The sequence below is a fragment of the Primulina eburnea genome, chromosome 6 (assembly GCF_022965805.1).
Source record: "Primulina eburnea isolate SZY01 chromosome 6, ASM2296580v1, whole genome shotgun sequence".
Classification (NCBI taxonomy): Eukaryota; Viridiplantae; Streptophyta; class Magnoliopsida; order Lamiales; family Gesneriaceae; genus Primulina; species Primulina eburnea.
The window spans coordinates 33536502-33564023 of record NC_133106.1 but is presented as its reverse complement, the minus strand read 5'-3'; the positions used below and the strand labels follow the sequence as shown (position 1 = coordinate 33564023).

Sequence of the window (27522 nt, the reverse complement as noted above, 5' to 3'; positions counted from 1 at the left end):
ATATATAAAGGGTAGATATATAAAGGCGTATAACTAACTTTAATTAATTATAATATGGTTAGGGGTGTTCAAAAACTGAACCGAACTGTAGGAGGCTACGTTTACTTAGGTGATTAACATAGGATATGATTATTAATACTGATTTATCAGGTGTTTACTTACAAAAATACTTTAACTCAAATAATCCATGTGTTCTATAAATGGAAAGGAAATTAATTTCTATCTTATTGTTTCCTTTTATCATGGTAAAAGTGAAAAATTGTGCTTTTTTTGGTTAAATAATCTGTGTGTTGTATAAATGGAAAGAAAATTAGATTCTAATTTATCGTTTCTTTTTATCATAGTGAAAGTGAGAAACTGTGTCTTTTTGGATAAATAATCTATGTGGAGTAAGTCTCTTACGAGACAATCTAATTGATATTTATTCATGAGATGGTAAAATTTTGCTCATATTTACAATAAAAATAATTTTTTTCATGATGATCTAAATAAAATATCGATCTCACAAAATTAACTCATGAAATCTTCTCGTAGCAAGCTAGTTCCATATTTACCTTTTTCCATGGAAGTGTTAGACGAGAATATATATTTTAGTGTCATACCAAGTCAGCAAAATTTAGTGTTATATTATGAAAATGATTTAAATTATAAAAAAATAGAAAATAAAGATAGCAAACTAAAAATAAAATTTGATTACATAAATATATTAAAATAATCAATCATAATTAAATTTACATGAGAAAAAATTGAGAACGATCATGCCATTCCAAATCTTTTTATCTATTTTTTCACAATTACATGAAGAAGAAACAATATTATATTTTCAATGATTTTGACTCCATTAAAAAGCAAAGGTAAAAAAATTGACAAGTACCACAATCATTTTTTTTAGTTGGGGGAAGGGATTACAATTGAGTCACGAACCCGAGACCACGATTATTAATCCTTATGATCCAAGAAGGAGATTGTTACAACCCGATACCACAATCGTTTATTGTTGAATGGTGCTGAACCAATTGTTGATGGTTGTAGATAGAACAGTGGTATCATTTAATGAAATTGACTTAATCCCTTGAGCAATGGCATCTGCTGGGGTGTATATTGGTCCTGCTTGCCATCTTGGTTCCTGATAATGCAGACAAAACTTCACTCATTTTCATTTCCTAATCCATTTACTTGAATATTCGATGCAGAAAAATAAATTTATGGACAAAGCCATATCAAATCTAGACATACTTTCAGGATACAGTGAAATAAAAAAAACTACCCACCATACATATATATCCTTAACAAGTGGTCAAAATTTAAGAATTCAAAATCTTCTTACATGAATTGTACCTGTATACAAGGTGTGATGTGGTTACCACTCAAGACTACTTTCTCGAGTTTTCCACCATAAGATTCAATGCGAGGCTTTAGCGTCTCTTCGAGGAGATCGGTCTCATCAATAGCGTCAAAACCAAACTTAACCTGAAATAATACTCGCATGGTAAAATATTTTTCTTTGAGCAAACAAATTTACTTCTTGCTGATACTAAGTTAAACAAGTACCAATAACGTGTGTTGTACACTATATAGCTTCTTAAAACAGTCGAGATTCTCCGCTGGTGTCGGCTTGAACTCCGAAGTTCCTTGTGCAATCTAAACAGAATAACCAAACCGGATACTTGATCAAAATTTGTCCAGAAAGTGACGGTACAAAAAAATAGTCGCATTTGGACATAAGTATTAATATACACGAAGGAAAAGCAATGATTACAAGCATTGGTCGAGGATTTAGGTTAATAAAATAAACGGGCGGCATATACCTGATCAAATACCGAGGGCAATTGATCGACAAATTTTGTTAAAGATACAGCAGCTTCTGGGTCATAATCTGGTACAAATCTTTCGGCCACATCACTTAATGCCTTCAATCCATCTCCTATATTTTGTACATCTTCAAATTATTGAAGAATCATATCAAATAACAAAACAAGACTGCTATCGCCTCATTTGTACAAGATACATGACTGCCTAAACATTACAACGATTGGATTTCAAAGTTGTTGCAAATGCTTCAAAGAGCACGAGTGTTTTACTAATAAGTTTGAATTCAACTATATATGATCCCAAATAATACAACAGCTAAATTTATCGTTTTTTGGTGTGATTAGCTTTTCGACAAACCTCAGGGAAGGTCCCTACAAAGAGACGAGGGGAGAGTTGCCCTCATCGAGCAGAAAATTTTGAAATTTAATTCTTAATTTTTCTAAAATATCATGTTTTATACTATTTCTGCATCTTGGCCCCTTCAGGAAATCCTTGGCCCCGGCCTACAGCACAGAAGCCATGACCCAAACACTAGAAAGAAAAGATCGAGCCCAAATAAGTGGAACTGCAAAGTGAAGTATTAACTCATTAAAGGTTTTCAAGAAATTAATTCATTTCTTGCAATGCAACTTCCAGTGAGTAACCACAACATGACTTTTAATAAAGAGAAAATAAAGATCAACTTACACATGAAAGTTATCATTCCATTTAACCAGAAAATATTATATAAGCTTATAAAATTTTGAAAGCTGCAGTAGACATGTTGTGATTTGTGGAGTGAAAATAAAATTAATAATATGTTACTAGCAATAAAGAAATTTTTCACATGCCAAAAGCTTATCGATCTTTAAATTCCCCAGTACTTTAAATTTTTAAGTGGAAATACTTCGTACATTATACATGATAGTCAAAATGTATGACAGTGTTTTCGTCCATAGCAACTCGCAACCCAGACAAATGCCAGAGAAATTTATACTAGAAAGTTTTATAATAAATCAAAAAAGAGTCAACGTTTGGATGAATTGTACCTGAGAAACTCTGAGACATTGAATAAATAGGAGATGCCTCCATCATAGGCATCATTTGCTTGACTAGAGGACCTAACTGCAGTACAGCATAGCGGACACTTATTCATGTATTCATGGTGGAGACAATTAAAACAATAATATTTTTTTGCCTATTTTTATATCTATATATTTATCATACGAGCCTTTAATTAGTTACAAGGATTTCACAAAAAAAAACATAACATTCGCTTATAATAGATTTGAATTTAGTGTGTTTAAAAAATGGCAAGCACAATGCCGCTTGTATTTTGTATTCATATCTCAATTAATATCCCACCCCAGACCAACTGAATCAGAGTTTCATGTTTCACATATCTATTGGTTGTTCTGATACGACAACTTGAGCAAAAAACTAAACACGCGAGTACAAATTTTGGGAATTACGGGGAAGCAAACTTGATTCTGAAAAAATCTTCGTCTTGTTTCACTTGTCCATCACCGTTGTTATTTATCAACCTTCAGAACTTTTGTTTCTAATGTTTGTTGCTTTACATTTCTAGGCTACCAGACTAATAGTAGAAGCACAACTATAGGCTCTTTATTCTTTAATAGCGCATCATCGATAATAAAAAATAAATACAAATATTATGGGGAAAATTTGACCATAGCAAAACTGTCCAATAGAGAAGAATACTCATGGAAACAACAGGAATAATTTTCATGCTTATTTTATTAGGAACTGCAAATTTTTCAGGTCATATACCATTTTTTCCCCTTTAATTTTGCATTTACGATTATAGTGTTCAAGATGATTGTTCCAACCCAAGCAAATTAAGTACAAGGAATAACACCTGTTCAAAGTATGGTACTGCTTCAGATGCTGGCCTGTTGTTGTACGATATAATTGCGTTAGCCTTCAACAACAAATAGATTATTCTTGATCAAAAATGGCATTTCTCATTTCATCTAACTATATACACATGGCCATCCGGAACAACAAAGATGCACATTGAACCTTTGGTATCTTTTCACAGAAGTAACTGCCCGTAAGCACTTGAAGAAGTGCGCCGTTGCTGAAAATTAAATTCACAACTGAGAGTCACGAAACTACACACACATGAAATCGGTAGTGCGATGGTCAATCGTAAACACATACCAAAAGGCATACAGAAGTCACAAATATTGATTTTTAGTAACGTATGTCAAACTAATCTTACGGAACTACCGTTGAACAAGGCCTAGAAAGGCAGAAAGCACACAGGAAGAAGCATAACTTCGTTGAAACTAATCAACTACTGTTCGAACACAAATTTGATTGATGTAAAAATTCTAATAACCTGTGTCCAACTGAATAAAATGGAAGATCGGCTATCTCAGCTCCAGAAATCCCATGCTTTGGTAATCCAGACGACAAGATAGAATCCAAGCAGGAATGAAATCGCTCATAAATTTCCCGCGTAACACGTTCATGATCGAAAGTCACATTGTATGGCACAGATATAATCAAGTACCCTGCCTTCGCCAAATTTTCGAGAAAATAACTGAACACAGGAACAACAGAATCAACGAACAACATAGCTCAACTTCGCCAATCACATTTTTTCGAACTCCAACAAAAAAAAACGCAGAAACAGAAACTGACGCACTACCTGTACGTAACTTCAGGAACGGCTCCAATAAAAGCGCCGCCCAAGAATTTGACTAATGCCTTGGGTTTTTTCCCTTTAGATGGAGGTATTACAAGACAAGAATCAAGCCTTCGATACATCATGCGATTTCTGATGGAATTAGTTCTTGGATTCTCGGATGTTCCACCAAATTGAGCATTAATGGTTGAGCTCCGAGATTTTTGGTGGTTTTGAATAGGATAATCAGTGAAAAATTTTGCTTGAGTGCTAAAAGATTGTAATCGTAATCTGGGGTCGAATCGGAACTTCGAGGGAGTGTTCCAAGATACTACAGCAGCCGCGGCCATGGAAGCTTTGCTTGTGGGTAACGGGAAGAACGAGAGGAAGTGTCAGTTTCGTATTTTCAGTACAGAAAAGCGTGGAGCATAGTGAAAGGAAACGTCGAAGTTAAAATGCGCTTCTTTGAATGTGTAACTTGCAAAACTGTGACAAGGCTCCAGTTTTCCTCCTAGCGAACGGCCTCACTCGCATTCGCCTGATCGACCGGCTATTATTTTCCTCGATATCGGCGTGGATAATCAGAATTCACAAAATGGGTTAGGTTCGGTTCATTGCTCACTTTCGAATTATAATTCAAATCGAACCGCAATGGAAATTACCTAGATGAACAAATAATTGTAATGATTAAATTAAGGTTTTTTTTTTTGTGAAGATTCAATCTCTCTTTTTTCTGTTCCGCACAAATATCAGTGTCGAACTTTTATTCACCACTAGTTTCAAGTGCTACACTACCGACGAGAAAATTCAAGATTGAAGAGTCGAGCAACTAGCGAACAACCAACTACAGTCCACAGCTAGGTGGTGGGAACATTAAGTTTGTCAAGCGGCTAAGCCTAAGGTTTTGTAATCAAGCCACGATGTGTCGATTCATTCTTGAAATAATTTTTTTACAAAAAACAGCATCAAAGACTACGAATTGATGTGGTATATTCATATCATAATATACGAATAGTAAGAACTAGCATTCTTATTGAGACTAGAATTCATAGGGAAAAAGATCTATTCATGGATGGAATTCCTCTTTGATATGCTAATTTATACAACCCTTAAAAAAAATCTGTCGATAAGAATACATGTGTTTGTACATCTTGCAACCATTTTGGTAGAAAACATAGGGCTTCAAATCATGAATCAGGTTAATTACAAATCAGATTTCAGCAATGGCAGACAGAACTGCAAATGCGATACATACCAATACTCAAGTATACAGTGTATACTCTCATCACATATGGTTCAGGAAAGCTCACCGTGCATCCTTTTAATGAAGCATTCAATTTTTGTGAAGCATGCAGTTCTTTGAAACAGAGGCGAATGTTGCTGAAATGAAAAGAAAGAAAAGTGGCGGCCATCAGGATGGTTTCTTGGTTTCGCAGTCTCAACCAGTCTCGTGAATCCTTCTTTATCATAACATGGTTGCGCATTCTGACCAGCAACACTGAGCCCTTGGTCCCAAGCTGAGTTGAGAATCTGCAATTACAATAGGCATAAAAACACGTTGATTATGAAAAGTTAAAACAATGGTCCTACGGCCGGGCCCGATCATTCCAGAACTTGGAAATTTTCATTAGAACTAATATATCATTATATTGGTACCATGAATGCTACCAACCTGCCAACTCAAGCCTTCATGGTCTGACAATGCCTCTTCTATTTCATTACACGAAGCCAGTGCTCCTAAGACTACAAAATTCATTGTCACAGCGTGCTTTTTCAGCATGTCAAACACCCGAGAATATCCATCTCGGTTGGCACAGTTATAGTACCCAGCAGTGAGCTCTGCAGCATGGCTTGTTGTCTTGCACCACCAGAAAACAGCTGGAATCTAGATGATAAAATTTGTTAATTTTCTAGACCAAAAAAAGAATACAGAGAAAAAAAGGGAGTGGAGGCAGGATAGTCACCTTGACAACAATTTGTATTTCCTCAAATGCAAGGCGCGCTAGGGATAGAACATTATCAGCATGATCCAATAAAACCTGAGAATACCATTGGAGGAAGAAGCGTCCATAGTAGCTATCATAATCACCATTTTCACCAAAGAAACCCGTTTCCTGTGGCTTAGAATTATAATAACCAGCATTTTCTGGTCCCCTTGCCCAAACAGTGTGTCCCCGGAGTGTTGCAGCTTTTCCAAGATCTTGTAGAGAATATTTATCATAACACTGAAATGTAAAGATATACGAGACAGTAAAAATCTGGTCAATTTCACCATAACACATGTAATGCTTGGGGTATCTACAGAGCACCCACGAATCCAAGTTGATCATGGTGACAAACAAATTATCCACCCAATCAATTTGAAAACATTTAAATATTCATCAAACGTGAGATGAACCTTAATTTCAAAACATTCTGAACGCATCTCGGTTTTTTCCCCCAAAACTAAAAGGAGTGTACATTTTTATGGTACTATACTTACAGAACAATCTTGCTTAAATTGGCTCTAATCTTTTCAAAGTATCCAACTAAACAATATATGGAAATAAAATAAGACACTGAGATATACCAGATACCTGAAACTCACCAATACCAGGATATCTCCAACCCATCCTCTCTGAAAATGAAGGGTACTTCAGCTCCCCCGAGGGTCCTACCCCAATTTCAACGGCAGATATGAGGCCTTTTATGAATAAATCATCAAATTCTGTTCGAAAGCTTCTCATGAAATCATAATACACCTGCAATTATAGCAATACTAAAACCTTGGGTATCAGGCAGCCACTAAAAATTAACTGTGTTAAAACTCAAGCCACATAAACCACATAGCTGGTGGGCAACTACACTGTTATCCAGAGAAAGTTATGCACAACATACTCGGAACAATTTTAATGCAAAACTGTCAGATTGTACCCAACAAAAACAAAGGGGCAAAGTGAATAATAAATTATAAATGCACAAAGCTTTCTAAGGAATTACTTCAAATGTACACATAATGAGACCAAGTTGACTTGGTGAAACATGAGAATTTTAATATCTGAATACCTCTATGCCAGTTCTTCCCCTCAATACTCTTTTCTTGTCAATTCCCCATGAAAGGCACTCAGTATTTCTCCTGCCTTCACGATCTGTGAAGAATATATCTTGATTGATTTTTCCAATCTCCAAAATCCATTGAGGCAGGGATATGAACCCAGAACCATATCCTCCATGTTCATGAAATGCCATTACCACCTTCAGAAGTAGATTTTACAAAAGGTTTCATCAAGATAAAAGTTGGGGAGAACATTCTTTGAGCAACTCCTTGGAAAACTATTGTTAGATCCACATGTCAAAAGTCAATCACAATTGACTTCAATTTAAAAGATGTTTTGATTCATCCGGAAGAGTTAAGTTACTCAAGTCCACAACAGCTTCAAGGATTCTGAGACTTTTAGTTTGTAACAAATAAACAGCTTAGAAAATTACGACAAATATCAAGACTCGAATTCTTATCACCTGCAATTTCATCCCAAATTCCTGGATAATGTTAAAAAGTTCCCTGTATCCTGCCCATTCATATTTTTGAGGTGTCCACCCTTCCACAATGCCCCACCAGCAATCTACAACAACACCATCAACACACAAAGACTTCAAATAATGTATCTCCTCCTTAATACCTTCAGGATCCATCAGCTGGCAATAATTATTGATCAACCCAGTCTGCCAGAATAAAAAAACACTGAATAGATCATTTTTCATTGGGTGGACAAAGGGAAGGAATCACAGCAATACAAGGCAGTTACGGAAATGCTGCAAAAAATGGAGTAAATCGAGCACTTACAGAAAGCTTCACATACACAGGGATAAAGGAGGTTCCAGAAGGACCATTCCCATGCTCCTTATAGACAACCTCTTGCACAAGCTGCATGAATGTCACCATGATGCAAAGAATTATATATTAAATTTCTCCTCCAAGAAATGCATTGAGAATGAAGTTCAAACATCAAGTGTTTTAAGAATCCATACAAAATAAATATAAACATGTACACCCATCATCATGTGTTTGGTGCGTTAGAATCTAGAACTGCAGACAGTAGGGTAGTGAATCTGAGTTGACAAAAAAACTTTACACAGATAGAGAGAGGGAATCAAAATTTATTTGCATCTCTTCCATCCAAAAAGATGCAATTCACTCCAAACAATAACAAAAATAACATTGGCGGAAGAAGGGTTCTAAACTGCAACCATCTGCCCTTAAAATGTTGAGGCAATTGAGAGGGGCACGGAAGCAGTTGTGAGTCTTGTGACCTGTGCAGAGTACATGATGAGTTGTTTGCTATTCAGTAATCAGTGATGCGTCATCATCGAGTTGAAATGGATCCACACAGGTATGCTGTCCTCATTCAGGACATCCTATTACCAGCTACTTGCATCAACGACAACGTGATTCAATCATCAATTATTCCTTAGAAGTATAAGGAGGCATTAACAGGTCAACATGTTTCCACTGTACAGAGCTCAAGTGCCACAGACTTTCACCATAAAACTGGAGAGGAGGAAAAGGAATTATAATTTACCTTTCTGGACTCCAAAGATTCAGAAGAAGGTAAGGCACTTGCAAATGCACAATTACCAAGGTTCACATCCCTCTCTGCAACAGCAGAATCGAGAGATGCAGGTGATAAACTCTCATCAATTCTCAGACCAGAAGGCTGACAATTAACTGATGATATCATGGAGCAATTTTTTAAAGAGCTAGAAGATAATGGGCTTTCAACTGACCGAACTGGATATGCCCCCTGTTCAAATTAAAAGCAATTTATGAGGATCAATGCATGCTGTTACGAATTCACGCCTCTGAAACAAGTTATTCATATCGAATATATTCTAAGAGTTTCATTACCCTACGCACAGCATTACATCATCATAGGCAGAAGGTTTTTACCATAATAAGCAGATTCAGACGTTTTGCTCAGCTTTTCCACATATTTATGCAACTTTATTAAGACCAACCACAACTCGAAAAAACAACCTTTTTCTTTATCTCGTCAAATAGAAACATCGGATCAAGATGCCGTTTGCAATTCTAGATGCCGTATTCAAATCTATTTAAAACTATCACCAGAGACTTACATTATACAAAATAGGAAGTTCGACATAAAGCAATTTTGACTTCGAAATCAATCAACACCAAATACAAACACTACATAAACCAAATAATAGATAAAAATAGTTTAAATAAATGTTCGTTCTCCACTCAATAGTCAGATATATAATTACCACAGTCGCCGCATTATTATGATCATTTTGTTGAACGGCAGCGATATGAGAAAAAGAATGAGGAGTTGGAGGAGGAGGCGCCGGGGATGATTGTTTGTAAGTAGTGCCATCCGCCTCGACCGCCCAGCCAGCTTCCCGAGCAAGCGCGGCGATGACGTCGTTCATATCCGCTCTTGCAGGCAAAGGAAAGTTTCCATACTGGCGGAGGCCGGCTAGCATACGGCTGGTGATAGCTCTACGGTGGCGTTCCCTGAGTTTGGTGCGCTCTTTTTCTTTCTCTCTCTCCTTTCTGCTCTTGGCTTGAATATTGGTTGTAGTAGAATCGTTGGAGAATGCGACCGCAAAACCACGGGGACGACGTAGAGGTTGGGGTTGGGGATGTGTAGGCGATGGCTGTCGGGGATCCAGATCTTGGACGGCGGCGGCAAAGCGGTGATTCGCGGGGTTGGCGTTGGAGTTCATTGTTGCCGCATTTTTTTCACCCGCTCCAGGCTCATATTTCTAATTTAAAAAATAAAGAAAAAGAGTTTAAATATTTATCACATGAGGGGAAGTCCTCCAAATATTTTTCTATTTCTTCAGAATTATTGTATTTAAAAGTTTTAAATTAAAAATACTTGCTTTGAGATATTAAATTACATGTATTCATTGTTCCAAAAAGGACTTCCTAAAACGTCACCACATTAATTGGCCGTCTAGGGGGCTCCGCATATTTTTTTAAAAAAAAAGTTAAAATAGTATAACTTAAATTTTTTAAATTGTATAATAGCACAAATACTACGGTTCGATTATTATTCTAATATAGACAATTATTGTACCTCAATACTATTGTAAAAATAAGTGAATTAAATTTTTTGTATAGGTTTTGTACCTGAATCGGCCAAATTCGAAAAATATATAAAGACGTAGAAAGATAATTAATTAGTGTATATATAAAGATATATTTTGAAGATAACAAAGATATAACGAGAATATGTGAGGTGGAAAAGAGAAAAAAAGATAGAGAGTGAAATATATGCATTATAAATTAAAAAAATCCATCCAAATTTGTAGATAAAAATAAAGACATTTTTTGACAAATTTTAATTGTATTTTAAACTTTAATGTTTTATATCAGTGAATTTCATGGAGATTTTAAAATTCTATTTATATTTTGAATAACTTTATATTTTTTAGAAGTTTTTTTAAAAATCAATGTTGAATATCACTTAATTTTTAAAACGTTACAAAAATTTATTTTGCTTATCATTAAACTTTTATAGAATATATTAAATTGAAGAGTATGTCTCATTTTTTTCTTAAATTGTATTAACAAAAAAAGCCATAAAACTTTTTAGATATTCTTAAACTTATTATCCTGCAATTATAAATACCACTTTAGTTATTAACTTGTAAATATATTTCACTGATATTGAAATAAGAATGAACAAATCAAAAGCATTGTGGTTCTATGCAGAACATCACATTCTCCCTTGTTCAAAAGCCACAGTTACATTTATTGTGAACACCTTCAATGCATTTCTCATCTGTAACTTAACATAGTTCGACACGGACTCAGTATATTCCTGCAGAAGGATAGTCCTGAGGCTCGAAGACACGGTTATGACAACTCTTGTCACAAGGGTAAGGACAATCGGTATGCTGAAACGGGCTCCTGTCGTAGTACCAATCTCCAATTGCTTGAGCTATTGTCTATATAAAGAAAGTGTTTTTTTGGGTGTGAATGCACTCATTTTCGCCAAAAATTTAAACGAAAAATGGGAAATAGTTGTGTGGAAGTAGTTCATAGATTTGTATAACCTTGCCATTTAGTCTAGGTGAGTCGCTTCTGAGCCACGTTTCTTGTGTTTCGGTTTGGCAGTGAGCGTAGCAGGAGTTTATGTAGTATCCTCTTGTAGAAGAGGGGCCTAATCCTGTCAATGAGCTCAAGAACTCCGTATGATAACCTAAAAACATGTTATATCAGATACAAAGTCATTTGATATTGAAAGATTTATGTTTTTAAGAAGATAATTCACTCTCACTAGGTAGACTGATCAAATCCAAAATCAATGAGGAAACCAACAGTTTACTACCAAATTGTCTGGTTTGACTCCTCACCTGATGAAAGATTGGGGGACAAAAGTTCTTCTGCAGTATGATACTTTGTTATCGTTTAATTTCAACAAAATTTAGATGACATTAAAGGTGTAGATTGAAATTCATGTTTTCTGCCGTGAAATCTTGAAAACTCAGGACAAGTTTCTCTCCATGATACTACTCTAGTACTATGTACAAATCATGAAGAAAGAACTGATAGATTATGGCGTAAACCTTGCATAGTTTGGAGTTGAGCAGATGAACATTTGAGAATGTCAAGCTTACAGTTGTGCCAAACCCCATGAGGATCAGCAACTCCAGGAGCCAAAATGTTCTTTATCTGTTACACACATACACTTACTTGTGATTGACATAAATGAAGTCAGAATAAAATTTAATTGCGAAATTTAAGCATCAAGATTTTTACATATCCGGTATCATGGAAATATAGACTGACCTGCCATGAATCATAGGCTGCATTCATAATGAAAAGGGGCGTTCGAATTCCTTGGGCAACGTATTGCGGGAAAAAGCACTGAAATATTTTCTCGCCATATTATTTAATTTGCATGAAAATAACCTTGCACATGTTAGTTTCTTCTTCGCGGGGGGGAAGTTTTACTGAGGAAATGTGATCATACCAGGCCTGGACTCAATCTCGAGGTACATGAACTGGGCAAATTCTTTGCTGATCCCTAAAGTCACATATAAATAAACAAGTTACGATCACGAAAAGTCGAAAATTTAGGAAATTCAAATCTTACATGAGTTTGAACAACTTGACTGTAGAAATCTTTAATATGCTCAACTCCAGAAACATCCTTCCTGTCTCAAAAAATGAATGACCATTGTTGCCGAGTTTAAACTATTTCAACTTCTTGAGATATTTAAGTTGATGCAAAAGCTTACGCGTTTATAAAATAGCCAGCATCCGACAAGCACTTCACTTTTGTGTTTGCAGGAACAAGAGCCCTGAATCTATCACAGTGAAGAATCGATGTCAATCCACCGGCTGAGCATCCAGATAAAATAGCCTGAATTACCATTAAAAGGAGGATCTTTATGTATACTTTTCATTGTATTGTGGAAAAAGGGTTGATAAGTATGATTAATCGTAATGAAAAACATTACATTTTTCGCGTATTTCATTCCTTTCTCCAGTAGATCCTCCATTATAGCAAGGAAGACCCTTGCTCCCCTGTAGTACAGTTTAGTTGCCTGAAAAAATGTGAAACATGTCAGATGTACATGTACAGGTGTTCGGAAAATTCATACTTTTATCCACTAGGAAAATTTTTGTAATTTAAGAAAAATTATGTTGAAAAGCTTACAGGATTTACTGCTTCAATGTCACCAGTAAATGATGATCCATCACAGTATCTAACCTTGACCTTATTCCAGTCATAAAAATCTGGAAATCAAAAATGGACCATATAATTAACTCTGAAAACACCAAAAAACACTCAAGGCATAGTAGGCTTCTAGTAAATGAAATACTGAACTCTATACCAGGATTAAACTGTGGTTTGTTGCTCAACATCCCAGAAAAGGAAAGGGTCTTAACCATTTTCGTGGAGGAGCCTAATCGGGTGCTTTTTCGAGCTAGGCAAGTCGTGGCATTGTTGCACCATGCTCCTCCCTAATATACCCAAAAGTATGCAAACAATTTAGACTCATTTTCTATCCCAACTTTCATAAGCAACCTTCAAGAAATACTCCATACATTATGTGACAGAGATCGATCAAATACGATTTTATCTATAGATAGTTCATTCGAAGTTGGATCGGGAAATTCTATCTGATGGTTTAGGATGTACTTTTTGCGAGTAAACTTGATTTACATCTAATTCGATTCTGATCCGGGCACCATACAACTACAAGAACTAATCACGTTATTGGATGAACTACAGCAATTAACCTCAATCTGAATCAACCAGTTGTTAATCCCTGCTCCAAATCCCGCAGAAAAATGATATGCTGGTGGACTCCCATCCAAGCAAACTACGAAACAAGGCCACACATAAAATAAATCATGATAATAATTAAGAATAATGTATAATTTTTTTTTTAATTCCATTCCATCAATTCCATTTAACATTCTTACCAGCTCCTTTTGCCACAGCACTCTGGACATAAGTGATGTCAACATTGTAGCATTCAATTCTCAGCATAATCAGCACAAAAACCACAGTTTGCAGCAATCGCTCATACCTTTCGTTCACCATTCTGACAAGTTTCACTGTTTGTTTACACTCGCGAATAATAATAATTATGATGATGACGAATCCAAATCCCTTGGAAAACGTACCTCGACTGAAAAAACTCAATGCCCAAGTTCAGAAACTTTTAGTTCCCGAGCTAAAATTGGCGACAAAGCAAGAAAAAAAAGTGGTGTCAAACTATGTATAATAACACCTTTTGAACAAACTTTAAGTCCATGTGGGCACAGTGAACCCGCTGACAATTGTGTTTTCTCCGCTGGATTTTACATATACACTTAACCAGTATTTATATTTTCTTTGAGAAAAATGTACAATTGAGTTAAAATTAACATACCGTGTGACCCAATTTATAAACGTTGAAATCAGAGTTCTGATACCATATTATAAATGAATAGAGAGTTTTTGATATCTTGGATTCATTCTTCCATTCCAAAGTGCTCGAAAAAGAGAAAAATATTTTATACAAAGAGAATCATTTCCAACTATCTTATTTACAAGCCGGAATATATTAACTTAAAAGTTTTCTCGGTTTGATTGATATATCTTTTGTTTTATTGATTTTAAGGGAAAAAAAAACGACCGGTGTCATTCCACACATGTGGAACCACAGACGAATCTTATCAAAGAACGCGCTCGGCATTGAATGTGTAACGTTGAAGGGTAGGGAATGATTGAAGGTAGGACAAAAGCAAACATCATCATACATATTTTATTATGTATTTTTTTTTTTCACCAAGAAATCTGTATTTTATTATTTTATTTAGCATAGAATTAAATCTTGAAATATGTCTTAAAATGGGTAATTAAGCATTTTTCGAGTAATGATGTTCGGTGGACGAAACCAATACGAATGGTTGATTTAGAATTAGAATTTTATTTCATTTCATAAATGTTGACTATGTACTTGATAGAACATGAAAGTTATCGTTGTATTTAATAATGGACGAATCATTGTCTCCTTATAATTTATTTGAGGGACCTGTGCATGGCGGTGACTTGTATCTACAATTATTACATGATGGTAAAGTGATTGGCCACATCCATACATTTAATAGAGGACAAAATAAATTAGGCGAATAAAGTAGGGACGAATATCGAAAGAATAATCAAGAGCATAATTATATAACGTTTTTATAAAATTGTTTATATATATATATATATATATATATATATATATATATAAACAATTTATAAAAACGTTATATATATATATATATATATATATAAAGTATTTGGAATTTTTTTAGAAAACCATTTTATATTATTATTCTTTTATTTTCGTTTTTTTTAATTCTAAATATTTGAAAAACGGATTTCAATTGTTTTTTAAAAACTATATTTGTATTATATTTTTTAAAAATAAATTAAAAATATTTTACAAAAATCTTATTCAATCACATACTTTAGTTTTTTATTTAACTCATAACATACTAAAAACATCTTTAAAGTATTGTCAAACGAGACATATATATCCGTAAAAAACAAAAAACAGAGAAATAGAAAACCACTTTTTAGAGTAGTACAATCCAATATATACAAGAAGAGGATAAATACAAATTAGCGTAGATATTAAATAAAAATATATAATACAAATTTGTTTCTCCTAAAATAAAATTAACAATATAATATTTGTATAGTTGTTCTTGTTGTTGTTCTCTTAACTAAATTCTTGAATCATCGGAATATTTTGCTGTAGCGTCCCTCTAAAAGAGAGGTGAGTTCAGCTATTGTGAAGTGGCGATGTTCTTTTAGTCCTTTCTTTTGCTCTGTCACTCCCTTTTTCTCCCCCCTTCATTTTACACCCATAATATTCCATATGTAATTTCACTAAAGGCCGTGTGATGTAGGTAATGTTTTCAAACTTTTAAAATAAAGTGATTATGAACTTTTTCTTTACAAATTACGATAACTTTGTAATTGAAAAAATTCACTATTAATTTTTTAAGCATTTGCAAACACTACCATATTCGAGATGAAAACCACGAAATCAAAATTATTATGCTTAAAATGATAAATTTGTTTATATTGTTTTCAAATGAATGTATTTGTGATTATAGTGTAAAAACTTTTCATTCAAGGAAGTCGATACACAAATGAATCTTATCAATATTTGCCCATTACATTATATCAAGAGTGGGTCTCATGTGAGACCGTCTCACGGATCCTAATATGTGAGACGGGTCAACCCTACTCATATTCACAATAAAAAGTAATACTCTTAGTATAAAAAATAATATTTTTCATGGGTGAGCCAAATAAGATGTTCATATCACAAATACGACCCGTGAGACCGTCTCACACAAGTTTTTGTCATATATTAAATGTGTTGATGCGATGGATGAGATTCAACGTTTTTGTGTGATCTGAATCTAGCTCGAGTTTTAAAAAATAACTAAAATAAAAAAATTATGTTATTTATATTTTTCATTTTATCGTCTTTCTTATCATACAAATCAATAGGCACTTAAATGTATAAATTGACATCTTATGATGATTATGGAACTTCGAGTAACTCTCTTTATAAGTAAAGATGCCCAAATGATCCAATCGTAAGGGGACCAGTTATATCGACATATATGTTTGTGGTGGTGGTTTAACTATGCATGATTGAATCAACCACTTTCTACAATTATCTTGTCGACACCAATTAAATTAGACCAATTATATAAAGCAATAGCATAATTAAAGAAACATCATAATCCATAAACCCATAAAAAATGGGAAATTGTAAGTTTTGTTTTTTTTTTTATATTAAAATTGTATTATTTAGATTATCACGTGTTAGATTTATCTTTCGGTTTTTAATAATTTTAGTATTATTTTTTTTCGTTAGTATTGATGTGATACTCACTGCACATTAGCATCATATCGACGTAACATGAACCATATCGAAAAAATGAATAAATTTCTCAAAAAAATATGAATAATGATAACATATTAAAATTGAAATGTCATCATTTACGAGATTAAAAATCGTAAACCGTGGACATGAATTATAAATTGTTCAAGACCAAAAGCATAATTATTGTCTTGACCCAAAACGAACCAGGCCTGATAGAAAGCCCAAACTCCAGAATACCTTCAAATTGAAGCGTGTCCTTCGGCCGCCGTGTTACAGCCCAGCATATTGCAAAGCAACAGTTGGTAAAATATCTGGCATTAAAGTTATGTCCAAGTGCTGTTTCTTGCTTCCTCGTTCAAGGTAATGGGGCTATTTGTATCCGTAGATTTCAAGTGCATGGAGCATATCTATTACAGAGACACTAAACATTGAGTTCACGTGTTTACTGAATGTTTCTTTCAAATTCATGTTATGTGATGCTCCATTCTGGTGAAAATGTTTTTCACGCTTTTATTGAAAGTGATTTGATTTTATGGTTTTCGGTGACTCACTTACGAAAACCTGAAATTTGGTTGTTAAAAGGGCCCAATTGCATGAAATGGATGGCGGGATATCCTTTTTTTTGGCGACCATCTTCTCTTGTTTTTTTTTTTTGAAAATATCTGGAACTCTGAAGTTATTTTGATGTTATGGAAAATGGTTTGAGTGTGTTTTTGCAAAGGGTCCAGCCGACGTGGGAAAACCATGGCAGGTTGGTTGTGGGTGCGGCCATGAGCGTGGTCAGGCAAGAAAGTCAATGACGGATTATTTAATGTTAATTGGGGACATTTTAACTCCCATGAAAACCCTTTGTTTTGAAAAATGATCCTCTATATGTAATGAAATACATTGAAGAGGGTCACTTTTTAAATGAAGAGTTGACCAAACCCAAAATTATAACTCCCCTTGATATAAAATTTGATTTTCTTTTTTTCGTTTTTGAGATTGTGCGCAGACATTTTGTGGTTCTTTGACTTGCAGAGTAGCTTGTTACAGCAAGATGAGTACGGTTCCTGAACCAATATGTCGAAAGTTTGTGCCAGTTCAGCAGAGTGAAACCATATCGATAAACAGACCTGCTGGTTTGTGGATTATGTGTTCTTGAATGAAGCATTCTTTTCTTTCAGTTGTGTGTGGATCTATTCTGTTTTTCGGTTGGGCAATATGACACCCATATATTTTAGGACCATTTTGCTCTGATACCTTTTAATGATCAATGTTACAGGCTTCAAATTCCGTATGGTGTCATATAATATTTTGGCTCAGGTATACAGATGTTATGTTGCTTATGTCATTGGTTTGTTCAAAGTCAACTATAGTTGCATCTCATTTCTCTTTGATTTATTTTTTGATGCACTTATGTTAGCTTTTAAATTGCATCCTGAAATTCATGAATTTAGGACTAAATAGAGCACCAAATAAATAAATTTTGGATTTCCATTGAAGATTTTACCTTGTTTCAACATTTTTTGATGGTGTTGATTCTGTTGAAGTTCTTTTGTTAACTTTAGTAGACAACAGTATCAAATTATGTGACTTCCATTTAAGGCCTTTTTGAGGGAATTAGCGAGAATAAAATAGTTACTAGATATGTCTTTATAAGGTTGCAATGAAGTACTGTTCCTGGTTTCCAAATATGAGGCTGAGTATATATATCGAATGGTAACATTTGTGTTATTGAACCATCTCTTCCCTTCTCCTCAATCAATTCTATTTATTTGAATCAATTTTATTTATGATACAATAGCTCTCAATGACTTAAAAAGGGTTCTTGCCTTGTTAACTTAATTGCAGATGGCATATTACATCACTTATCTCTATAATTTTAGTTTTCTTTTATGCTTTGCCTCCTTTATATAGTTATTCTTCCTATTGACTATAATCCGTAATTATTTTTCAGGCATATGTGAAGAGTGCCTTCTTTCCTCACTCACCAGCACCTTGTCTGAAGTATGAACTCCAATGCCAAGATTATTTCCTAATGGACAATTCTTATGTCGTTTGAGTTGTTCCATCCAACTATAATTTACACGAGTTTCTGCTATAAATTTGGAGTTTATAATATTACTAAATATGTCTTTGAGTGTATCTCTAGGTGGAAAGCTCGTTCTCAAGCCTTATTAAACATTCTCAAGGGCCTCGAGGCAGATTTTCTTTGTCTGCAGGTTTCTATTTCCTTCTCGCAGCTGTTATAAAAATTCTGATGGCCTTAGATGCAATACTTTATACTGTTTCACAATCATTTTTCTTTCCCTTATTTTAAGAAATATTTCTCAGGAAGTTGATGAGTATGATACCTTCTACAAGAAGAATATGGAGATCCTGGGCTATGCAAGCTGCTATATTAAAAGAAGTGGGAATAAACGCGATGGATGTGGAATCTTTTATCGGCAAAACAGGTGTGCCATGAATTTGAGAAATATATTTAAATTTGGTTGTATAGTCTATAACTAAATGTTATTTGGGACCGGATGGTTAAAAACCACTTTAGTTTTACAAAATATATGATATCAAAATTACTCGTCAACTTCATCGTTACTCCAATAACTCAAATAATAGACAAACAAAAATGTGATGTGTATTTCCGAAATACCATCCACTACAAAATATTAATTTTATTGAAATGTGTTTTTTCACCTAAAATTTAGTGCGCAAATCATGACATCTGGATTTTTTTTTACAACAATCTTAAAAGAATTCAAGGGCATTTTCTATGGTAAACTAGCTCTCTTTGCCTTGATATTGTAATTAGTGCAGAGTTGGTCGTCGAAGAGAGAATTGAATACAATGATCTGGTGGACTCAGTTGGAGATGAAAAAACCCCATCTTTGGATAAAGTGGACAAATCATTGGCTGGTGATATTGAAGATGAATCCAAAACTAGTAATTTGAAAATTAATTCTTGTCTTTGATTTATCTTTGTGTTCTTTTCCATATGATTTCCCTTTTGTTTGTAAAGAGCCAAATTTCTGTTTTAGTACAGGCTTTGCCCGTAGAGAGGCATTCTTCAGTTATCCGCCTTTTTTATTTTACTTTATATTCAATGCAGCTGAAAACAAATTTATTAGTCCGAATTTTCTACATGAATTTTGTGGTTTACTTGTGTAGCAGTTATTCTCAAGTAGATGTAGGTAGCAGCGGAGCAAGAAGAGTAGTGAATCAGGGAAACTTTTAGGAAGGTTATCATTATTTGTGCATATATATTACGTACTCATGAAAGTATGTGGTAATATTTTATAATGATGTGATGGGAGAACTGCCCCTTCCAGCCTACCATTGGCTCCGTGTAGTTATCTATCGGATATATTTCCATGTCTCCAAGATTATCTTTGACGACTTTTGATGTTTTGCACATGCTGTGTTGGCCTTAGAGCTAGCTCAGATTACTGATATAGCGCTACACATGAAACCTCTGATCGGCAAATTAAATTCAGGTGTGGAGCTAAAAGACCCTCAAGCGGACCATGGAGATCCTAAAGACCCTCGTGTGAGATTAAAGCGTGATTGTGTCGGAATAATGGCTGCCTTCAGACTTAACAGTCCATCCAGCAATTATGTTATTATTGCCAACACTCATCTATACTGGTAATCTGGTTATTCTTCATGTATCTTCCACAACTTACACTCCTCTTGGACGCATGTAATGGAAAACAAATTATTTTAGTTAAAGGTAGAGCCGGACACAAAGAGAACAAAATAGTAGATTCCAATCGAATTAAAAAATTTCCAGTTTCGTGTGTAATTTTTCTTGAAATTTCGAGTTTTTTCTTCAAAATACACCAAGTCACCTTCTTTGATCCAAATTCTTGGGTCTAGCCTAGTTAAAGGGTACTAATTCTCTTACAGCTTTTTACTAGGTTCTCTTCCTACTTGAAATGTATTCATTAAAAAAATCCATAAATTTCCAAGCCTCAACATATCCATCCAAATTGCAGGGATCCCGAATGGGCTGATGTCAAGATCGCGCAGGCCAAATACTTGCTTTCCCGCTTAGCAAAATTCAAGAAATTGGTATCAAATAAATTCCACTGCACACCGCCGATAATAGTTGCTGGCGACTTCAACTCCATCCCCGGTGATAAGGTCAGAAATATTTACCATATCCTTCTTCAATAATTCATTTAGACTGCATACATTGATCAAATACTTTTCAGGTGTATCAATACCTCATTACAGGCACCACTTCCTTGGGACAGGAAATGGCGGACGACAAGCTGCCAATTCCATTATCAAGTGTATATGGATTCATTGGAGGAGAACCTGAGTTTACAAACTGTACACCTGGTTTTACTGGTACTCTTGATTATATTCTTTTTACCCCTGTTGGAGATGTAAAACCGTGTAGCTATCTTGAACTTCCGGCAGTGGATTCGCCGGATGTTGATGGTGGATTGCCGAACTACTATCATCCAAGTGATCATCTTCCCATTGGTGCTGAGTTTGAAGTTGTCTGAGGCGTAGAATTTTCTTGGAGTGATGATGTAGAGCTCTCTCGTTGGTTGTATTTTTAATTTATTTTATTTGGATTAATGGCAACTCCATTAGATTTTTATATTACATGACCCGAAAGATTTTTCAGTCAGTTCCCACAAAAAGTACCCAACTTTTCTTCAAGAAAAAGTTTGCCAAAAAGGAAATACTTAATTTGTTTGAAATATGGGATATCCGATACTATATCTAGCAGGAAAATTGTAGTAATAAATTCCTTTAGTAAGACAAAATAAATGAAAAACTATACCTTTTCTAGGTCGACAGAAAGTTTCGTTCTTTGTAAGAAGAGAGTCTTGCGTTCAAATTCAATGTCAGTTTGTCCAATCGGATAATTGGAAACTAAGTTGAGGTAATGCCACGTGTTGGGGCAGTGCCTTTACATGGGTTAGTTAGATGGACAAGATTTACACACATATGAGATTTAAAAAATTCAGTGGACATCATGTATGTGTGGCTAAATTTGAACTCTTGATTATATCATAGGATATTGTCTCTACGTATAGGATAGAATCAACCAGTTATTACAATCACATCGAATTATTAAATATAGAAACTAAATTATATATTCATGACAAGAAGATAACAAAAAATGAAAGGAAGTTTATGTAATTTTCGAGACGTATTTTGACTGTTTTGAGTTAGATTTTGTTATTTCGAACATGAGTATTGAGATCTGGATTGTACCAAACAACTAATAACTCATCGGCTTGCGTTGTTGGGATTGTGGAACAACTGTCCACGTCCAAGAAGACTTCCGTTTCTTTTCAAAAAAAGGGTAAACTCCTTTTTTACCATTTCTCCAGCTCGAAAATCGACCCATTTTCTCCATAATACTGTAATTCCGGCTGGCATTGTGGGGCAGAGTGGCGAGTCGAACGCTCCCTTTCAAGTTTCACCGACAGAGCCCACACCTTTTATTCTTGTCCTAAATTTTCTCATTCCACTCAAAAATAAAAGTCGATCGCTTTTTTATCATTTGATTATTCTTCCAGTTCATACTTTGCTTGCCCGTGTAAATTCAACCTCTTTCATCCTTCGCGGTTCTGTGTGTCAGAAGTTTTCGAGAGCAGTTAGTTTATGGTGGCCTTGCACGTATGGATGCTATCAAGAAGCAAGCGAGTAAACTAAGAGAACAAGTGGCTAGGCAACAACAGGTATGGTGTTTTTGTCATGTTAAAACTTTCGAGGAGTTCATTTAAACTCTTGAAGTTAAAGCACCGAGATGTCTTGCTGAAAGATTCGAATTGTTGAATGAAATTCTTGGAATTTAAAGAAAATGGGAAACTGCTGTTGAAAAGTGAAAACTAGTGAATTAAGTTTCTTGGGCATTTATTATGTTGTTTTTGGAGATGTCAGATGATTGATTTTTGGCATAAGTTAACAGGTTTCGAAATCGCAGTTTATTTTTTATATGAGGTTTTACTTTATTTCTGTGCCGTGTGTATGAGATACACTTTTGGATGCCATCTGCGTCTCTCCTTTTTGGTATGCTATCTATAATTGTGGGATCAAGAGATTCTTACCAAAAGAAATTGGAATATTTTCTACAAGGACCACCAGAAACAAGGATGCGTGGAATTAGTAATAATTTTGGGTTTTTTTACTACTAATATTGATGTTAGATTGATGAGTTATGCCAAGCACAGTTTTTATGAGCTTAAGTATGATAACTGATATCCATACTAGGAAAAAATTTTATTGGGGGAAGGTCTAGGATTCGAGTCCTGGGATATGTTATGCAAGTGTTGACACAGTCACAAATTACTGTTTGGTACCCGTATGTTATTTTACCTAACGAAGGACTGAATTTTCTTTCATTTTGTTTGAATCCATGGTTCATTTTCCTTAGTGAAACGAACTATAATTAATTATCTTTGGGTTTTATAGTCCTCTACCTTTGACCTTTGTGTGTGTATTATATAAAACATTTGTATTGGCCAGAGATGACGTTCATAAGAACACATTGATATGATGTCTGGTGCCCTTTTATTTTGGATGCAACTTATTTACTTTTTCATGGTACTAGATCCTCCAATTTTTTTGAAACTAAGCACGAACATTTACGTCTGTTTTTTAAAAAAAAATATAAAAAAGTTGACAATTAGTCTTGTTCATTTACCTCTCATTTATCATTCTACTTATACGTGGAGGAATTAGATATGGGCCAAATGAGACGAAGGGGTTAGATGAGACAATTGAATAGATTCTGGGGTAGCAAAACTTGAAATTTTAGAAAAGAGCAGAAAATTTCAAAAAAAATTCAGTTGATATATCCCTCACACCTCGCTGTTGCTAGATCCATCCCTCCCTAGGATAATAATAATTATTCTATTTCTGTTTGTCTGCCCTAAAGGAGTTATTTTTATTCCATATACTTCCAACTTGGATTGAACAACTATTGGTCTTCATTCTTTGTGTCTTTCTTGGAATTTCGTTCTGTAATCATCAATCATGTAGGTAGGCTGATGATATAAATCTTAAATTTTGTCGTCGTAAAAATGTTATCCTTCTTTGTTGGCAGGTAATTCTCAGGCAACTCGGTCAATTGGGCCATGAAGGGGTCATGATTGATGAAACTGACATGCATTGTCATCAACAGCTACAGAATTTATACAAGTCTACTAGAGCAGCCAAAGTAAATACATGGGGGCTTATTTTGTTACCCACAATCTTCTGTAGTGGTTTCTGAATCTAATGAATCCTCTTATATAACTTCAGCAGTCACATTTAAGGAGCTTTTTGTTCCACAGCATTTCCAGAGGGATATTGTCCGTGGGTTAGACGGCTTCATCTCGGCGAGCAAAAAACAAATGGTGATAGGTGTGTAGTCCTATGTTTCTCTATTCAATTTCTCTGATGACAAGGGGAAAAAATAATTTCAACCTGACTTTGTAGCCAGAAAATTGGCTGAAGATTCTTGTAAGTTTGGAATTGAAAATCAGGATTCTACTCATGCCCTTGCAAGGATCGCATTGAATTTTGGTACCTCACATGCCTCAATTGAAGATCATAGAGAAACAATGCTTGGAATTCTTAGTTATCAGGTAATGAATTTAGTAAAATCGCGTATTAATGAAATCTCGGGCATCTTAATATTATTATTTTATTTGGGAATGGCATTTGCAGGACTTAACTTCATAGAAGTGCTTTCTATTATCAGTTTAAGGTCAATTTGAGTTTCCATAAACTCGATGATCGATTTTTATCCATGGACGTATGATTATATGAAAGAAACAAACATTGGGGAGTACCTATTTGCCTCAGAAAGGGGGAAAACTATCTTTTCCCATTACAGACAAGATTAAATAATTTTCCATGTCCACTATTTCAAATCTCTCCATGGTGATTATTTTTTAGGTCATTGGTAATATGAAGTGCTTGTATTGATGTTCAGCTTGCATGTGGTTTTCAATCTAGAAAAAGAGAACTCATACTTTTTTTTAATCAAAGGGTTTCCTCTTTTTGAACTGGATTTTCCATTTTGCTTTGGATATCATCCATGTCTTGTTATATTTTAGTGGTTGTTCAAGTTTATTGTATTCTCTAAATCTGTCGTTGTAACTTGCTTATCTATAGGTTTCTGAACCACTCCGTGCATTAATAAACGGTGCTCCTTTGGAAGATGCTCGCCATTTGACTCACCAGTATGATAGAATGCGCCAAGAGATTGAAATTCAGGTTCAATAATCATTAATACTGTAATACTGTGAATGCATCGTGTCTCTAAATTAATGATATGCGTAGTACGGTTATTTTTATATATTATATCATTGTCAAAGTAGGGGGTATTAATAATGTGCATGGCACGGTTTATTTTTAAATATCAAATTTTTAATATATTATATCTTTGTTAAAGTAAGGGATGTGATAGAAAACGAAAAAAAAAACAATTATTGCAATGATACTATATAGATCTAAGGCTTCACTTCATTAATACAGTGAGTGGCATTATTGATTATAGTTGAGATACCGAAAATAGGACAAATCCAAAGATTAGTATATGCCAATACAGTACATGGAGGAATATTTTTGGAAATTAATCACTGTCAGAATTAATTTAATTGTTTAATCTTCTACTTCCCAAACCCCATATAGGCAGCTGAAGTAATAAGAAGGCAATCAAAGTTCAGAGATTCTTCTGCAGAAAGTGTCCTAAAACTTAAAAACTCTGAAAAAAGGTTATCGGAACTCAAGTCTTCTATGTTGACACTTGGAAGAGAAGCTACAGCTGCTATGTTGTATGTAGAGGATCAGCAGCAAGAGTCTACTTTCCGAAAGATTCTTTCCATGGTATATCTGAAGTCATACTTTTTTTGTTGGTGTCGCATTTATATGCAATCTTTTTGGACCCTATTAACCTTGAATTTCACATTTCAAACTGTTGATTATTTGTTATGTAGTTAACTGGCGAAGTTATTTTATTTTGATGTTTTTCCTTGATCTGATCTAGTACTTGTTAAATATTTTTTTCGATATGTGCCAGCTGTAATTTTAGATACTTTTCTTTAAAAAATCACGCAGATGATGAAGTAAATATGTTCAGAAGGATAGATTTATCCGCATCTATTATTTCCTCGTATTCAGTTATTCATTACTTTTTGTGCCTGACGATGCCAGTGTGGAGAGGTGGACAGCGGAATGGTAGTTGATTGATTCTTAGTATTTGTTTATGAATAGAAATTCTCGAGATAATGGCACTTCAATAATTCCTAGAATGTCGAATCATTTGAATGTTTCATAAAAAATGGGATTACCGGATCTCTTTTTAAAATTTTGATGGAAACTTGATGCATGCTATCAGATTCATCTAAATATTTGCATTTAAGCAGATCTGGTTATATCTCCAATTTTCTCGAATTTTTTTGGTTGTGGGATCATAAACTTTAAGCACACAGGTTGATGCTGAGAGATCTTATCATCAAAATGCAGTTGCCTTATTGGAGAAACTGCATTCTGAGGTATGCACTATGCAGTCTCTCATATTATTCAGGTCAAACTTCAAACACTTGTCATGATTTTTACTTTCTTTATTTGTTTTAACTTCATTGTTTATTTTTAGATGATTCTCGAGGAGCAAATGGATGACTCATCTCTACAATCCGAAAATCCATTGATCAAGGATGGCGTTTCACCTGTTAATGAGGAGAGAGTTTCAATAAGATCCAGTAGCCGGAATGACGAGGATAAAAATTATACCTATTTTCTTGCAAAGGCTAGTTACTTATCACTGTTTTGGCTAGTGATGTATTTATTGGGAAGTTTCTTGTTTCTATTATACCCTGAATGCAGATGAATTTTCTGGCTTTTGTATCTCTTTCGAATTGTATGCACGGCGTCTTTACTTAATTTGGTTCTTGATATTTTTTGTTATCAGGTCATACACCCCTTCGACGCTCAAGCAGATGGTGAGCTAATACTTGAAGTTGATGATTACGTTGTAGTTCGACAGGTACCTATCCAATGCTCTTGTGTTTAACATGGTCTATTGTAACACATGGTATTACATCCCTTACTCCGATGGCCTGAAGTTTCGCCATAGGTCCTATTTAGGGGAGCAAACAAATGAATTGAGTTGAATAGTACTCGTGTTTTCATTTTTAAGTTTCAGCTTGAATTTTTTTAACTAACGCAAATATTAGCTTGCAATTCGAAAATAAAGGATCAAATTATAGCTTGAACTCGGGAAACTTGTTTTGATTTTTTGTATATTTATTAAGTGTTAAAAAATTATTAAATATAGCAAAGCATAATTTTATTTGATCGTCTTGCTTGGGATATTTGTTTACCTGAATTTGGAAGGTGGCTTCAAATGGTTGGTCGGAAGGCGAATGCAAAGGTAATACAGGATGGTTTCCCTCTGCTTATGTAACCAAGGGAGAGACAGTTCCAGCCACTAAATCATCGGACACTGAACTTCCACAGTGAAAATTGGACATTATGGTTTTTGTGTTTCTATTTTTAAATTTTATTTGCGTGAACGTGGGCTGAAAGGAGATGATATTCTTGAAAATTTCTTGAGGTGATGGTTGGCGTTTGTAGATGTGTTTAGTATTATGTTGTCAGTATCATCGTTGTGTCTCTTATTATGAATTCGAAGTTACGTTAAAACAAAACTCCCGACCTCCATTAACACAAAAAACATA

The 27522-nt window shown here is 34.6% G+C and overlaps 5 protein-coding genes across 10 annotated transcripts; 2 read left to right on the top strand and 3 right to left on the bottom strand.

Moving 5' to 3' along the window:
• Positions 1-736: 736 nt before the first annotated feature.
• Positions 737-5064, bottom strand: LOC140834484 (uncharacterized). 2 transcript variants are annotated; one of them, XM_073199377.1, is made up of 9 exons: positions 4469-5064; positions 4157-4360; positions 3835-3892; positions 3671-3733; positions 2841-2916; positions 1809-1924; positions 1552-1641; positions 1339-1470; positions 737-1126 (listed from the first exon to the last, which is right to left on the bottom strand). In XM_073199377.1, the coding sequence occupies exons 1-9, from the start codon at positions 4792-4794 to the stop codon at positions 992-994; spliced, it is 1200 nt and encodes a 399-aa protein (XP_073055478.1). In that variant the 5' UTR covers positions 4795-5064; the 3' UTR covers positions 737-991. The 2 variants fall into 2 exon arrangements, with proteins under 2 accessions (XP_073055478.1, XP_073055479.1); XM_073199378.1 differs by lacking the exon at positions 4469-5064 and having other exon boundaries at positions 4157-4395.
• A 491-nt stretch (positions 5065-5555) lies between these two features.
• On the bottom strand, positions 5556-10214 carry LOC140834483 (beta-amylase 8). 3 transcript variants are annotated; one of them, XM_073199375.1, is made up of 9 exons: positions 9707-10214; positions 9004-9225; positions 8268-8348; positions 7943-8146; positions 7490-7678; positions 7021-7185; positions 6409-6669; positions 6117-6329; positions 5556-5974 (listed from the first exon to the last, which is right to left on the bottom strand). In XM_073199375.1, the coding sequence occupies exons 1-9, from the start codon at positions 10166-10168 to the stop codon at positions 5741-5743; spliced, it is 2031 nt and encodes a 676-aa protein (XP_073055476.1). In that variant the 5' UTR covers positions 10169-10214; the 3' UTR covers positions 5556-5740. The 3 variants fall into 3 exon arrangements, 2 of the variants coding, with proteins under 2 accessions (XP_073055476.1, XP_073055477.1); XR_012118727.1 differs by having other exon boundaries at positions 5739-5974; positions 6117-6322; XM_073199376.1 differs by lacking the exon at positions 9004-9225.
• An 898-nt stretch (positions 10215-11112) lies between these two features.
• Positions 11113-14311, bottom strand: LOC140834481 (pectin acetylesterase 8-like). 2 transcript variants are annotated; one of them, XM_073199371.1, is made up of 14 exons: positions 14201-14239; positions 14068-14098; positions 13890-14024; positions 13704-13786; positions 13295-13424; positions 13117-13196; positions 12917-13003; positions 12695-12819; positions 12550-12610; positions 12427-12480; positions 12243-12320; positions 12020-12125; positions 11507-11652; positions 11113-11398 (listed from the first exon to the last, which is right to left on the bottom strand). In XM_073199371.1, the coding sequence occupies exons 1-14, from the start codon at positions 14222-14224 to the stop codon at positions 11261-11263; spliced, it is 1278 nt and encodes a 425-aa protein (XP_073055472.1). In that variant the 5' UTR covers positions 14225-14239; the 3' UTR covers positions 11113-11260. The 2 variants fall into 2 exon arrangements, with proteins under 2 accessions (XP_073055472.1, XP_073055473.1); XM_073199372.1 differs by having other exon boundaries at positions 13890-14011; positions 14094-14311.
• A 2749-nt stretch (positions 14312-17060) lies between these two features.
• Positions 17061-21508, top strand: LOC140834482 (carbon catabolite repressor protein 4 homolog 4). 2 transcript variants are annotated; one of them, XM_073199374.1, is made up of 10 exons: positions 17061-17209; positions 17870-17970; positions 18114-18154; positions 18789-18838; positions 18984-19053; positions 19166-19287; positions 19641-19771; positions 20323-20473; positions 20824-20971; positions 21065-21508. In XM_073199374.1, exons 1-10 carry the CDS (start codon positions 17175-17177, stop codon positions 21221-21223), a joined length of 1008 nt encoding a protein of 335 aa, XP_073055475.1. In that variant the 5' UTR covers positions 17061-17174; the 3' UTR covers positions 21224-21508. The 2 variants fall into 2 exon arrangements, with proteins under 2 accessions (XP_073055475.1, XP_073055474.1); XM_073199373.1 differs by having other exon boundaries at positions 21043-21508.
• Positions 21509-22196: 688 nt separating this feature from the next.
• Positions 22197-27417, top strand: LOC140834480 (SH3 domain-containing protein 1). Its single transcript, XM_073199370.1, has 10 exons — positions 22197-22533; positions 23901-24014; positions 24130-24199; positions 24275-24423; positions 24956-25057; positions 25475-25669; positions 26275-26337; positions 26439-26591; positions 26754-26828; positions 27179-27417. The coding sequence occupies exons 1-10, from the start codon at positions 22474-22476 to the stop codon at positions 27302-27304; spliced, it is 1107 nt and encodes a 368-aa protein (XP_073055471.1). The 5' UTR covers positions 22197-22473; the 3' UTR covers positions 27305-27417.
• Positions 27418-27522: the final 105 nt, after the last annotated feature.